The sequence below is a fragment of the Anolis sagrei genome, chromosome 2 (genome assembly GCF_037176765.1).
Source record: "Anolis sagrei isolate rAnoSag1 chromosome 2, rAnoSag1.mat, whole genome shotgun sequence".
In the NCBI taxonomy this organism is placed as follows: Eukaryota; Metazoa; Chordata; class Lepidosauria; order Squamata; family Dactyloidae; genus Anolis; species Anolis sagrei.
In genome coordinates this window covers 22,647,176-22,662,272 of record NC_090022.1, presented here as the reverse complement: position 1 = coordinate 22,662,272, position 15,097 = coordinate 22,647,176, and the positions used below count along the sequence as shown (strand labels likewise).

General features: G+C 42.1%; 1 protein-coding gene across 1 annotated transcript; it reads right to left on the bottom strand.

Moving 5' to 3' along the window:
- Positions 1–2,336: 2,336 nt before the first annotated feature.
- Positions 2,337–14,319, bottom strand: LOC132765174 (C-type lectin domain family 2 member D-like). Its single transcript, XM_067465606.1, has 5 exons — positions 14,259–14,319; positions 8,672–8,746; positions 7,005–7,180; positions 3,967–4,064; positions 2,337–2,532 (listed from the first exon to the last, which is right to left on the bottom strand). Exons 1-5 carry the CDS (start codon positions 14,317–14,319, stop codon positions 2,337–2,339), a joined length of 606 nt encoding a protein of 201 aa, XP_067321707.1.
- Positions 14,320–15,097: the final 778 nt, after the last annotated feature.

Genomic DNA, 15,097 nt, shown 5'->3' with positions numbered 1-15,097 from the left:
TAAAAACTACAGGGAAGGACTATTCCTGCTTCTTGGCAGGGGGTTGTACTGGATGGCCCATGAGGTCTCTTCCAACTCTTTGATTCTATGATTCTATGATTCTACTGTAATGAGAATCAGGAAGGTTTTGGCTTTTAGCCTGGATAGTTTAGATAAGTCAAGTTGACTTATGTATTGTAGTAGTTAGTGTATGAGTAGAAAGGGTAAGAGAAACCCAGTGAGAATCTTTATCGCAACAAAAGTATCACAAAGAAAGAATAAGCTTGTATCTAAAGTAATCTATTAAGGAAAAAAACACAGTTTGAAGAAAAATAAGTTTGAAACCTGTTTTGTGGAAGGAAGAGTCCTTTCCAGAGTTGTTTTAAGGAATGTTATAAATGTAACCTTTGAAGATAAGTGCATTGCAACCATCAAGCTCCTTCTACATTTCAATAAATTTGTTACAGTTTCTTCTAAAGCTCGGTCTCTGTTACAAATCCTTTACAAGTTATGTCACGCTTCACATTGAAGAAAGACCATATCAATATTACTAGTTATTACCTATGCTATCAATTTAATAAGCCCTTATAAAGTGGTGGCTCCTTTACAAAACTGTTACAAACAGGTGGTGGCTTCTTCACAAATTGGTGGCATCTCTACATGTCTTCACATGCGGCTCTTTTAAAGTGGCTTGCAATTTTTTCTACTTTTTCAATGAAGGAACTTAGTGAACTGATTGTGGCAAAACCTCACTACCTCTGAGGATGCTTGCCATAGATGCAGGCGAAATGTCAGGAAAAAATGCCTCTAGAACATGACCATATAGCCCGAAAAAACCCACAAAAACCTAAAACCCCAGAGGGTTTGGCAGTTTGCAAGATCAGGGCCCTTTAGAGGTCATGGGTTCAATCATAGCCAGAAATATGGGGTGTCCTATTGTCGATAATAGTGTTATGAAATTATTATGTACTCTTTCTATTGAGCAAGGAGGGCTAGCTCTAAGTATCTGAGTAATCTAGAAGTAGCCAATAAATCAGGACACACAGGTACCTGGATATTTATTTATTTATTTATTTCAAGCATTTATATTCCACCCTTCTCACCCTGAAGGGGACTCAGGGCGGAGTACAACATCTAAACGGCAAACATTAAATGCTGAAACATATTAGACCATACACATACAAAAGCATTAAAATCACTTATCTTGACATTAAAATCCACTAGTTAAAACTGTCTCAACAACCATATCGAATTTGGTTGGCATACTAAGGGTTCCTATCACTGTCTCATTGCAGTCCCAAAGCCATGTTTTTATCATCCTTCTAAAAGACAAGAGGGAGGGGGCTGACCTGAGCTCATTAGGAAGGGAGTTCCATAGCCGAGGGGTAATTACAGAGAAGGCCCTGTCTCTTGTCCCCGCCAAACGCGCCTGTGATGGTGGTGGGACTGAGAGCAAGGCCTACCCAGAAGATCTTAATCTCTGCTGTGGTTCATAGGGGGAGATGTGTTTGGACAGGTAAATTGCTGTCACACTTGGCTCACTGCCAAATCCTGACAAAATTGTAGGAACATTAACCCCAGAATACAAAGGATATATGAGAAAAAAAAAACTGAGACAAATAATAAATAATGTTAATGGGCGATACAAAGCTAAATATATTTTCAAATAATTGTTGGTCTATATCCTTATGGAATTTTAGTTAACATAGCAAGGTCAATTTGACATAACTTTTGTCCTTGAAAGTACATAAAAAGAACAGAACAGTAAATTCTCAATTCCAGCATATCACGCTAAACAACATTTTTATAAGCACTTAATTTTCATAGCACTTTGTTCAAAGGCTCAGTTCCACAGGGCATGGTGGCCAATGGTTCTCTATCATTTAATGAACAATTACAAACACTCATTCTGCCTTGACATTATTTTTTTTATTTATTTGCATTATTTCTACCCCACCCATTTCAGCCTGAAGGCGACTCAGAGCAGTGTACACAGTTGGCACAATTCTATGCCATAAAAATACATACATTGATAAACAAAAAACAAAAATAAAAAACCATTATAGTGCATTTAAACATAAAAACAGTGCAATAACAATTTTAAAAACAAAGAACTATGTCCTCTCATTCAAATCCTTGTCCATTCCATCATCTTAGGCCATTCCTGGGTCATTTCCAATTCAAGTTGTCTAATATTCCTTTCCCCAACTCCTACATGTTTTAGCAGTTGCGCCCAAAATAAGTTGGTGGCAGTGGCATCTTCCATTTATTTCAGCCTAAACTGATTAGAAGATAGATTAGCAGAAGTTGGTTCAGGTTCTACATCCAAGTGGTGGATGGTATTCTTAAATAAAATCCTAAGATATCCCTTCAAATTTGTATTTTGGAGATTTGATTGCATTTTTGTCATTACATGTTCCATTTGTATTTTCACATTTAAATATATCAACTTTGCTGCAAATCCAGGGTAGCTTTGTATGACACCTGAAGGAGGTAGCACTAGCTTCACTGTTTAGAAAAGCACAGTTTCCCCCATCTCCAATAACATTCAGCCTGCAACAAGAAAACAAAGACTAAGTTAGCCAGCATGAAGAGCTGCAACCAGATTTTAGGAGAATAGACCACATTTCTTTAATTGTAAGACACACCCTTCGGTACCATGACCACCACCAACAAAAGCACATAAGATACTCCTGTTATTATAAGACACACCCAATTTTTAGAGATGTTTATATAGGGAAAAAAAAGTGCATCTTGGAATGGAAGAAACACAGTAATTCATAGGGTCACCTAGTCCAACCTCCTGCAATACAAGAACATACAGCAGTAGAAAACAAATTTGTCCCCTCTTCAGTGTGATATCCTTTCAACTATTTAAACACAGCTATCATGTCTTCTCTCAGCCTTATTTTTCTCCAGCCTAAAAAAAAATACCCAGCTCCCTAAGCTGGTCCTCATAGGACTCGGCTTCCAAACCTTTGATAATTTTGGTTGCCCTTTTCTGGACATGTTCCAGCTTGTCAATATACTTCTTGAATTGTGGTGCCCACAACTGGACACAGTATTCCAGGTGAGGTCTCATCAAAGCATGATTGAGTGACTTCCTGTGATCTTGACACTATACTCCCATTGATGCAGCCTAGGCTCACATTGACCTTTTCAGCTTCTGCATCACACTGTTGACTCACGTGCAGCTTGTAGTCTACTGAAACTCCTAGATCCCTTTTGCATGAACTGCTGTTGAACCAACTATCACTCATCCTAAAGCTGTGCATTTCTTTTTTATTGCCAAAGTGTAGTACCCCACATTTCTCCCTATTGACATTTATTTTGTTAGTTTTGGCCCAGCTCTAATCTTTTAAGATCATTCTGGATTCTGATCCTGTCCTCTGGGGTATTTGCCATTCCTCCCAATTTGGTGCCATCTGCAAATTTGATAAGCATGCTTTCTATTCCATCATTCAAGTCATAGATAAAGATGTTGAATGGCACTGAGCCCAGGACAGATTTTTCTGAAATCCCACTGGCCACTAATTTTATTATTATTTATTATTATTTATTTACATTATTTATATTCCACCCTTCTCACCCCGCAGGGGACCCAGGGTGGATCACAATGCACATATACATGGCAAACATTCAATGCCATAGACACACAACATATATAGACAGACACACAGAGGCTATTTAACTTTCCAGCTTCATTAGGGTATGCTCGAATTCCGGCCACCAGGGGAACTGTCACTTCACCATCCATTTGTGACACCGATTGAGTACTTCCTCATTCTTTTTTGCATGTTGCTGGAGATTTTTACTTCTCTTCAGGATGAGGAGGACCGATTGGCAAACACTCTTAGGGTTTTGTCAATCAACCAATTCCCAACAGTAGCATTGTATATAGCCCATTTTTATTAGCATCATTGTGAATGGCACAGCTGTTAGAAATATAATCATTTAGTTACTGAACTCTGAAAGAAGAGGACTTACATGGAAGTTTCTCCTTTTGTCCATTTCCACGGCTGGCCTGGGTCTCGGCTGAGGCCAATCCAAAATGAGGTTTTGCCTCTGTAACGCATCACAAACCCCTTTAAAATTAGACGACATTTTTGTTAGCAGAACTGACTTCCAATATTCATGCAATATTTATTATGTAGCACTCTGTAAATTTTTAGAAACTCTTAAATCTTTTATCAGGTGTTGAAATTGTGATGCAATATCCCCTAGGTATATTGCTGCTCACATTCTTCAAGAAGTCATACATTTTTGAATTACAGAAAGCCCTCTACATTCACCAGGGTTCGCAGTGCAGGGCCCTCCACAAAAGCAGAAAAACTGTGAGTAAAAAGAACAGTTTGTTGTATCTGAGAAAACATCTCTCTAAGAATCACTGAATCTTCCAGCCCAACTTTATGGGCAATTTCTGCCAGAATTTCACTGGAGGATGTAGAAATTCTTAGGGAACATTGTAATCAAATCCATGAATAAATAATTTGCAAAGTTAAACCCGCAAATGTGGAGGGCTTATTCTACTTTTGCTCAAATCACATAAAGTGAGGGCTCTGTTGTTCAATTTCCATCAGAAAAGATTTTCAGTGCTACTTAGCAAAGGCTGCATCTGGATAGTATTCAAGTGGCTTTCCATGTGCAGGTGGACGACAACTTGCAGCATTACTCATCATAGGGTAGACTGACTAAGCTACTGGCAGCAGCAGTCCTGAACCAGTATGGCAGTCACAAGAGGGCTGCACTGGGCATATGCTATGTGAGATACTTAAGGGTCACAGATACTGGCTGTTCTGTTTCAGTTCTGCTTCAGGGAGCATACTACTCCTCTGTTGCGCCAGCTCCACTGGCTGCCAGTTTGCTACCGGGCACAATTCAAAGTGCCGGTGTTAACCTATAAAGCCCTAAACGGTTCTGGCTTTACTTACCTCTCTGAACACATCTCCTCCTATGAACCGGCTAGGACACTAAGATCATCTGGGGAGGCCCTGCTCTCTGTCCCGCCTGCATCACAGGCGCACTTGGCGGGGATGAGAGACAGGGCCTTCTCAGTGGTGGCCCCTCGGCTGTGGAACACCTTGCCTGCAGATATCAGATTGGCCCCCTCCCTGCTGGCATTTCGGAGGAGAACAAAAACCTGGCTGTTCGAACAAGCATTTGATTAAACAGTGCAATTGAACATAGGAATACGGAATAATGGATGATGAGACTGGATTCTGATTTTACTGATGAGGCGCTAATGATTGTTATATGGATGTTTAATTATTTATGTTATAATTGTTTTTAATTGCCCTATACTTGTCTTATGATGTTTATATGATGTTTTGTATTGATGTTGTTCACCGCTTTGAGTCGCCTGAGGGCTGAGATAAAGCGGTTTACAAATAAAGTAAGTAAATAAATAAATAAATAAACAAACTGCTTGAGAGCAGTATGTGTGAAAAAGATCTTGGAGTCCTCGTGGACAACAAGTTAAACATGAGCCAACAATGTGATGTGGCGGCAAAAAAAGCCAATGGGATTTGGGCCTGCATCAATAGGAGCATAGTGTCTAGATCTAGGGAAGTCATGCTACCCCTCTATTCTGCTTTGGTTAGACCACACCTAGAATATTGTGTCCAGTTCTGGGCACCACATTTGAAGAGAGATATTAACAAGCTGGAATGTGTCCAGAGAAGGAGGACTAAAATGATCAAGGGTCTGGAGAACAAGCCCTATGAGGAGCGGCTTAGAGAGCTGGGCATGTTTAGCCTGAAGAAGAGAAGGCTGAGAGGAGATATGATAGCCATATATAAATATATGAGACAGGCCTGTAGCCAGGATTTTGATTTGGGAGGGGGGGATGTATATGGGATATATTGAACATGGTGATCAAATCATGATATGAATAAACGTAACAGTTTAAATAATGTACCAGTAAGGCTTTCTCGCGCGGACTACCATGAGAATTTCGGGGGGGGGGGGGGGGAGGCTGAAGCCCCTCAAGCCCCCCCCCCCCCCCCCGAATACATGCCTGATGTGAGAGGAAATTACAAGGAGGAGGGAGCAAGCTTGTTCTCTGCTTCCCTGGAGACTAGAACACGGAACAATGGCTTCAAACTACACGAAGGAGATTCCATTTGAACATGAGGAAGAACTTCCTAACTGTGAGAACTATTCAGCAGTGGAACCCTCTGTCCCGGAGTGTGGTGGAGGCTCCTTCTTTGGAGGCTTTTAAACAGAGGCTGGATGGCCATCCGTCAGGGGTGCTTTGAATGCAATATTCCTGCTTCTTGGCAGGGGTTGGACTGGATGGCCAATGAGGTCTCTTCCAACTCTATGATTCTATGATTCTATGGACTCATCTATACTGACAGCTTAATGTGGATTGAAGGCATCTTGAAAATGTGGTGCTTTTTGGTGAGAATGAGTACAGGTCTATATATTAGAGGCCTTAAACTGGGATAAGCAAAATCGAAGGATTCTCTGAAATAGGGCCTGTAATGTGCATCAGTGCATATACATGTAAGCCATATCACATAAAGAAGCCAGTTAAGGTACAGGTGCTCCAGGAATCTGCAGAGTCACACTGGGGCAGGAGACCTCTGAAAAATAAAATCTTGAATAGCTGTGAAGCCATGGATACTGCAAATACTGGAACTGAGTTGGAGCTGAATTCTCTGCTGCGTATAAGCACTGCCCAGGCCTTCACCCAGTTTTTGAACATGACATGTGACACAGTCGACTTGCTTCCTCCTCTGGTGCTTTCATTTTGCATTACTTGCTCAGTGTAGATGTGCTTTAGCACTTCAGGAGAACAGTGTTCAAATCCCTGCTCATTTTTCAGATTTTTCCCTGTTTTACAAAGCAGCTCACACAGCATCATAAACACTAAAGAGTGAAGAAGTTTTTTGAATGTGTTAGGCTGTAGCAGACAAAAAAAAAACCTTGGGAAATGAGTATAAGCATCTTTGTGAGCAGAGCCTTTTACTCCATAGAAGGCACAATGTGAAAGGAAAATGGACTCTGTTTAGGCCTCTTACTTTTTCCTGGGTAGGATTGAAATTGAGCAGGTGGGCCCCCTGTGTTAAACAGAAGTTCTGGCTGGAAGTCCAATTTCTTGTTTCTGTTGAAAAGAAGTAGCATCTTCCACGATACCCAATCCAATCATACGGACAGGCTGGGCCTGATAGTTGCTGATTATGCCATTTACAAGGTACTAGTGCAGAAAAAGGCAACAGGTGTTAGACTATTAACTTCCTAACACACTGCTAAACAAGACTCAAATGGATGTCCAAAGAAATCTCCAACTATTTCCATAGTCCCTGCTGCACCTCAAGTGCTCCCATGCTGAACCAAGCGTGCATAAAGACTGAGGTTGGAGTCCAAGCTAACTATGTTTTTAAGGAGAACAGCGCAGATAAAGTGAAGCAAACGGCAAAAAGGAAACCCAGAGACAGGAAAAGCATAATTGGAGCAAAGTGGATAGGGTCCAGATGTAAATCTTACTAACTGGGGCATCTGTTACCAATTGTACAAATTCTATACCCCCTGTCCCAATTTCTTTCTCTCTCCCACCTTTTCCATGTGAGCCTGTCAGGTCTGCAATGACTTAATGGCAAATCCATGAATTTCACAGGATTTTCTTTGGTAAAGAATATTCAGAGATGGCTTTGCCTTCCTCTGAAAAGTAGCCTACAGCCCCTGGGATTCCTTGGGTTGACTCTGCAAATCTTTTAAAATTGGGCAGGCGGGATATGTAGGCCTTGTTTATGAGGAAATCTCAGGATAACACCTAAATTAAAATAAATATTCCCTGCTTGTAAATCATGGCTCAGTTCTGTTGAGTATATTTAAATTTCAAAACAGCTCCTTCTGTCCGATTGCTGAAAGTCAGCTAACATTATTCTTAGTGTTACTTCATAGAAAATTATTTGGAGGCAGGACAGGGCCACAGAATTGCTGCCCAATTTTTGTAACAACCTTGGACAAATTTACTCCAGGCAATAAATCTGTGGTCAGTCCAAGGATGGCCACACCTCCCCTGCAGTGGCAAGTTGGCATCCACACAGTCCAGTTAGGTTGAAACCTCACTGATCCTGCTGGATCATCATCTTACCATCTGTGTCACTGTGATTGGTGTCGCTGTCATCTTGCTCCTGCAAACGTCCCATGCTGATCATCCCTTCTCTTTCTTGTTCATATGGACCTCTGTGCTGATGTCAAAATGTCATACCCACAACAGCCAGGAGCTTGCATAGAGTTCTGTGCCAGCTGGACGTGGCGACCATAATGGCATATTGCTGATCCATCATCCCCTCTTTGCTGTGCTGATGAGCACAGGAAAAAGGTAATGGTGGCAGTGTCCCATGTGGACAGCAGCTTGGTCTCAATTGGACATGCTCCAGCTGTCCACATTATCTCAAAGCTGCAGGATATTCCCTATTTTCAAACACATTCTGAAGCATCCCCAACTCTGCCAGAAGTGAAGCAAAGCTGGATTAATCAAGGATAACCCACAATATTCACCAAAATGACAGAAATGTAATGAAGACAACAAGGAGCCAATTCACAGTGAGTCTGGGTTTTCATGCCAATGTTGCACTAAGGAAAACAACATTCTGTCCGACAGATTAAGGAGAGCAATTACATGGGATCCAAGAGTGAAGACAATTTTTAAGGTAGAAACCACTAAAACTGGGTAACTTACCTTCTAGATAAAGGAAGGCAATGACAATTGTAAGAAAAGCTCCAAGAGCACCCGCTATGATATTTAAAAACTTGGCTATATTGCAAAAGGGAAAAAGAAATAAAGATAATCAATTTTCCTATTTCCTATCTCCATTAACAAATCAGAAAACTAACAATGTATTCATAAGTTTAAAACAACCCCCACCCCCAATTGTAATTTGACCTGAGTTCAGGATATAAAGTGCTCACCGACCAACGAAACAGAGACCAGACAACCATATGGATTAACTAAGGACAATTTTATTAAATGTTACCTATTCAAAACTTTCTTCATTATATGCACTAATGTAGAGGGATTAACTTGATGCAAGATATGCTGAGGCAGTTACTCTTTACCAGATCTCCTCTTCAGCAATCTCAGGTGAAAACAGCTGAGTCCCCTGAGAGAAGCCCCACTTTAATCAAGTTGCTCACAGGGCAGCCCATTAGAAAAGCAGCTTTCAAGATTACAATCCCAGGGTGTGTGGCCTCAAGTGGGATTAGAAGTTTCAAGGCTGTTCTAAGGGAAGACCCATTGAACCACTCCTTGGTTGCCTTAACACACAAGGGGAATCATAGAATCATGGAGTTAGAAGCGACCGCCTGGGTCATCTAGCCTAAACTCCTGCCATGCAGGAAAAGCAAAATCAAAGTACCCCAATAGATGGCCACTCAGCCTCTGTTTAAAAGCTTCCAAAGAAGGAGTTTCCACCGGACTCTAAGGCAAAGAAATCCACTGCTGACCAGTTCTTATGGGCAATTCTTTAAACTGCTCCTCATAGGGATTTATGGTTTCCAGGCCTTTTATCATTTTTGTAGCCAACAAAGCACTGACAAAATGAACATTTTGTCAATATCTATCTTGAATTGTGGTGCCCAGAATTGGACACAGTGTGATTCCAAATGAGGTCTGACCAAAGCAGAATAGAGGGCCACCATGGCCTTTCTTGTTGAGACCAATGGTTCTCAACCTGTGGGTCCACTGTCCACAGATGTTTTGGCCTTCAACTCCTAATAGGTGGTAAATTAGCTGGGATTTCTGTGAGCTGTAGGTCAAAACACCTGCAGACCCACAGGTTGAAAACCACTGATCTAGACACGATACTCTTTTTGATGCAGCCCCAAATAACATTGGTTTTTAAGGCTGCTGAATCACATTGTTGCCCCAGCTTTCTAATCTGTTAAGGTCATTGTGAATTCGGATCAGTTTCTGGAGTATTAGCTATCCCTCCCAATTTGTTGGCATCTGAAAATCTGATCAGCATGCCCTCTAAACGGAAAGATGTTGAATATCACTGGGCCTAGGACAGCAACCTTTAAAGCCCTAAACAGTTCTGGCCCAGATTGTTGTTCATTCGTTCAGTCGTCTCTGACTCTTCGTGACCTCATGGACCAGCCCAGCCCACGCCAGAGCTCCCCATCGGCCATCACCACCCCCAGCTCCTTCAAGGTCAGTCCAGTCACTTCAAGGATGCCATCCATCCATCTTGCCCTTGGTCGGCCCCTCTTCCTTTTGCCTTCCACTTTCCCCAGCATAATTGTCTTCTCTAGGCTTTGCTGTCTCCTCATGATGTGGCCAAAGTACTTCAACTGTGTCTCTAGTATCCTTCCCTCCAATGAGCAGTCGGGCTTTATTTCCTGGAGGATGGACTGGTTGGATCTTCTCGCAGTCCAAGGCACTCTCAGAACTGGTCCAGATTACCTCTCCAAATATATCTCCTGTTATGAACCATCATGAAGTTTAAGATCTCCAGGAGAGGCCCTGCTCTGGATCTCACCACTATCACAAACGTGGTTGGTGGGGACAAGAGACAGGGCCTTCTCGGCAATGGCCCCCCATCTGTGGAACTCTCTCCCCAGGGACATCAGGTTGGACACCTCCCCCCTGTCCTTTAGGAGACAATTGAAGACATGGCTTTGGGGCCAGGCGTTTGATTAGTGGATAGCAGCAATTGGAAATGTGATACGAATTTGCCCAGACTTGGATTTATTTTTAACTGGCATGCTTAAGTTCTGTTTTAATGAATTGTATAATAAGTTTTTAATGATGTTTCATGCTTTAATCTATTTTAGACTGTTTTACATGTTGATAGCACTGTATGGTGCTTGTGTGAGGCCGTCCTGAGTCCCATTTTGGGGGGAGAAGGGCAGGGTAGAAATATGTGAAATAAATAAATAAAATAAATGTGGCACCCCACTAGTCACTTCTTTCCAGGATGAAGAGAAACCATCAGTGCGCACTCTTTGGGTTCAGTCACTTAACCAATTACAAATCCACTTAACAGTAGCATTGTCTAGCCCACATTCAACAAATAGTTCTTTTTGCAAGATGATCATGGGAACTTTGTCAAAGGTCTTTCTGAAATCAGTGATGGGGCAATGAAACTCTGTGTGTTGCATCACATAGATGCCACAAAAAAGATTCTTTTCAATGCTACCATCCTACAGACAAAGTTCAAATGGCCTATACATTCTTAGAACTTTATAAGGGTAACCTTCCTGTGGAGCAAACGTTGAGTGATTCCAACCAACAGTTCAGTAACCTTTTGTTGTGGGAGACAGGAAAACTGATATATTGTGTTAATCTTGATACTCAAAAAGGTCAAAGCATGAGCTGGGACCTTGGTTTTCCAATGAGCTAGGAGAACACCCAGTTGGGTAGTTCCTGAAGGAGATGCTCACAGTGGCTAGTGCCAGGTGGCCAATGATCAGAAAGTCATCCAAATAATCTATCACTCTGGGTAGCCCTGTTTCAAATTTGAGGGCCCATTCAAGAAAAGTGCTGAAGATCTCAAATGTAGAACATGCGACAGCACACCCCATTGGCAAAACCCTATCCATATAGAAAGAGTCCTCAAATGGAAAATTCAATTGTTCAGAATCATTGGGATGAACTGACAGTCACAGTAGGAGGCAAAAAGCAGGCTTTGTCACATTTTGCCAATTGTGCCGACAAGACTTGCTTGATAGCAAGAGGTTTAATGAACTGGTCATAACTCATCAGGAATTGTGCCATTGACAGACTCTTTAGGATGAATCAAATGATGGATCAGATGAAACACACCTGGTGCCTTTTTGGGCACTACTCCAAGGGAAAAGACTCTGAAACCAGGAAGAGGAGGCAGAGGGATTGGTCACAACACCTTGCCTCCCTGACTTCCTTATTGCGCTAATTACACATTCTTTGTCCCATATCGACTATAAATTCTGAACCATGCAAGGTTTATGTCCTCCTTTACAGAGAATCAAAAACCAAACTGAAAACAATTCCTTGAATCATTAGCTACTTTGAAAAAGATCTTGGAGTCCTTGTGGACAACACGTTAAACATGAGCCAACAATGTGATGTGGCGGCAAAAAAAGCCAATGGGATTTTGGCCTGCATCAATAGGAGCATAGTGTCTAGATCTAGGGAAGTCATGCTACCCCTCTATTCTGCTTTGGTTAGACCACACCTGGAATATTGTGTCCAATTCTGGGCACCACAATTGAAGAGAGATATTGACAAGATGGAATGTGTCCAGAGGAAGGTGACTAAAACGATCAAGGGTCTGGAGAACAAGCCCTATGAGGAGCACCTTAAGGAGCTGGGCATGTTTAGCCTGAAGAAGAGACGACTGAGAGGAGATATGATAGCCATGTATAAATATGTGAGAGGAAGCCACAGGGAGGAGGGAGCAAGCTTGTTTTCTGCTTCCTTGGAGACTAGGCTTCAAACTACAAGAGAGGATATTCCATCTGAACATGAGGAAGAACTTCCTGACTGTGAGAGCCGTTCAGCAGTGGAACTCTCTGCCCCGGAGTATGGCGGAGGCTCCTTCTTTGGAAGCTTTTAAACAGAGGCTGGATGGCCATCTGTTAAGGGTGATTTGAATGCAATATTCCTGCTTCTTGGCAGGGGGTTGGACTGGATGGCCTATAAGTTCTCTTCCAACTCTTTGATTCTATGATTCTATGAACACCTTGCCTCCCTGATTTCCTTATTGATCTTAGCCCTAGTTACACACTCTTTGTCCCATATCGACTATAAATTCTGAACCATGCAAGGTTTATGTCCTCCTTTACAGAGAATCAAAAACCAAACTGAAAACCATCCCTTAAATCATTTGCTACTTTGAGGTCTGGATAATTCACCAACCAGCAGGCAAACTGCGGGGGTTTAATTGGGCTGGGGCCCTTTGGGAAGCTGGGTGTTTAGTTGTGTTGTTATCGTTCAAGGTGGTTTTGAGAGGGTACCCCTTGGAGCAATTCTTGACAGTGTGGGCCCTCCTGCAGATGCTGAAATTTACAAGGTTTATAGGAACAGGTTCTTTGCACTGCAAATTCCCAGCACAGCATCACAGCTTTTGCGGTGATGGTGCCTGCTGACAAAAGGGCTGGGCCCCTTTGACATTCTATATAACGGTGTTTCTCCAGGTGTTTTGGACTTCAATTCCCAGAAATCCAAGCTGACTTACCACCTGTTAGGAATTATGGGAGCTGAAGTCCAAAACACCTTGAGTCCAAAACAGAAGTTGAGAAACTGCCATCTGCCCTCTTTAACACTGGCCCAGCCCCATTCCTATCCATCCTTCACCTTTTAATCTGTTACTCTTGCCTTTCATCCAGTTAATTTCCCTCTTTCTTCTCTAGCTCTCTATATTTGTCCTTTAGGATTTTCTCAACTATGGCTTGCAATAAGTATTCTCCCAATGCTATTGTGTTAGTTTGTGACAGAAGGGAAACATTGCAATGAGATGCCACCAACAGACCTCAGTAGGCAGCCAAGCTCACCACCTGCCAAGGAAATTGCTGACCTAGGCATGCAAGGCATATCACTTGTCACTAGAAGCCTGCTGCCAAGGAATTACTACTTCATCACAGCTAGAGAATGAATCCACTTTAAATCTGGTTTCTGCCTCCTGTAGCATTCTGGGGTTTGTAGTTTAGGGAGGAGACTTTAACAGCCCCACTAAACTACAAACCCCAGAATTCTTCAGGAGGCAGAAACTGATTTAAAGTAGATTCATTCTCTAGTGCGATGAGGCTCCTAATGAAAAGTAAGCTGAAGAGCCCCATGGCCAGCTCTTCCCATCCCAGCCATTAGTTGCTAGCTCTTGACTCTCAGGGTCCTTCCACACAGCCACATAACCCAGAATACCAAGGCAGAAAATCCCACAATATCTGCTTTGAACTGGGTTATCTGAGTTCACACTGCCATATATTCCAGTTCAAAGGAGATATTGTAGGATTTTATCCAGCTGTGTAGAAGGGGCCTCACCTGGGCTCTGGGTTGCGGTATCAGGAGAACCAGGTAGCAAGTGAGCCTAATTGCCAATTGAAGGTGCTTTTGCACTCTTATTTCTAGTAGTGGTCTAGAATTAATCTCACTTTTTTTTTTAGTAATGTTAGCAGTGGTCTATGATGATTTGCTTCTAAAGCACAAATATGACTGAGAAAACTTGCTAGTATTCCTAGGGGTTTGATGTTCCACACTGGCTAGTCTGGAGACCCTCTAAAGTGGACACACATGCCACATTGGATGTCGTGATCATCTAAAGAAATTGCCAGAGGGGAAGAGCTCTTACCTGACATCTTCTTGGCTGGGCCCTTCCCCTTAAGGTGACCTGTGTTCTTCTTTGGAGTCATGATGCAAGATAAAATAAAAAGTCAGTCAGTCAGTCAGTAGCCTTTATTTCAGTCAACAAACCATCGGCTAAGTCATGTGAAAGTAGAATGATGAAATACAACAATTAACAATTAATAACATCACATTTGGCTTATGATTAATAAAGACAAGTATCACCATTCGCTATTGGATGAATGACTGTCTATATAATCTAAAACAGGAACTATGTATTGTCGAAGGCTTTCATGGCCGGAATCACTCAGTTCTTGTGGGTTTTTTCGGGCTATATGGCCATGTTCTAGAGGCATTTCTCCTGACGTTTCGCCTGCATCTATGGCAAGCACCCTCTGAGGATGCTTGCCATAGATGCAGGCGAAACGTCAGGAGAAATGCCTCTAGAACATGGCCATATAGCCCGAAAAAACCCACAAGAACTAAAACAGGAACTGATTGCCAATTAATAATAAGTCTCCCGAGTACTCTTTGTTACATTCAGCCTTTACAGGTTATTCACGAAGCACTTACGGCTTTTTGCTGCTGCAAACAGAAATTTGGCCACCTGTTCCGTTACCCTTTTATCAAGATCAGACAGTAAATAAGTGCAGTACCAACTTAGGGTTCTTCCTGGCCACTCGCTTTTTTTACACCAAAGGTGGCCAGTATATACCAGCAGCAACAAAGGTCTTTCAAGCAAAGGTAACAGCCCAATTATTATACGCAATTTCAGTATGGATCATAGGCTTCACATCTAAAGTAGAACAAGTTCAATCAGGGTTTCCCCTGAAGCGGGATATTCAT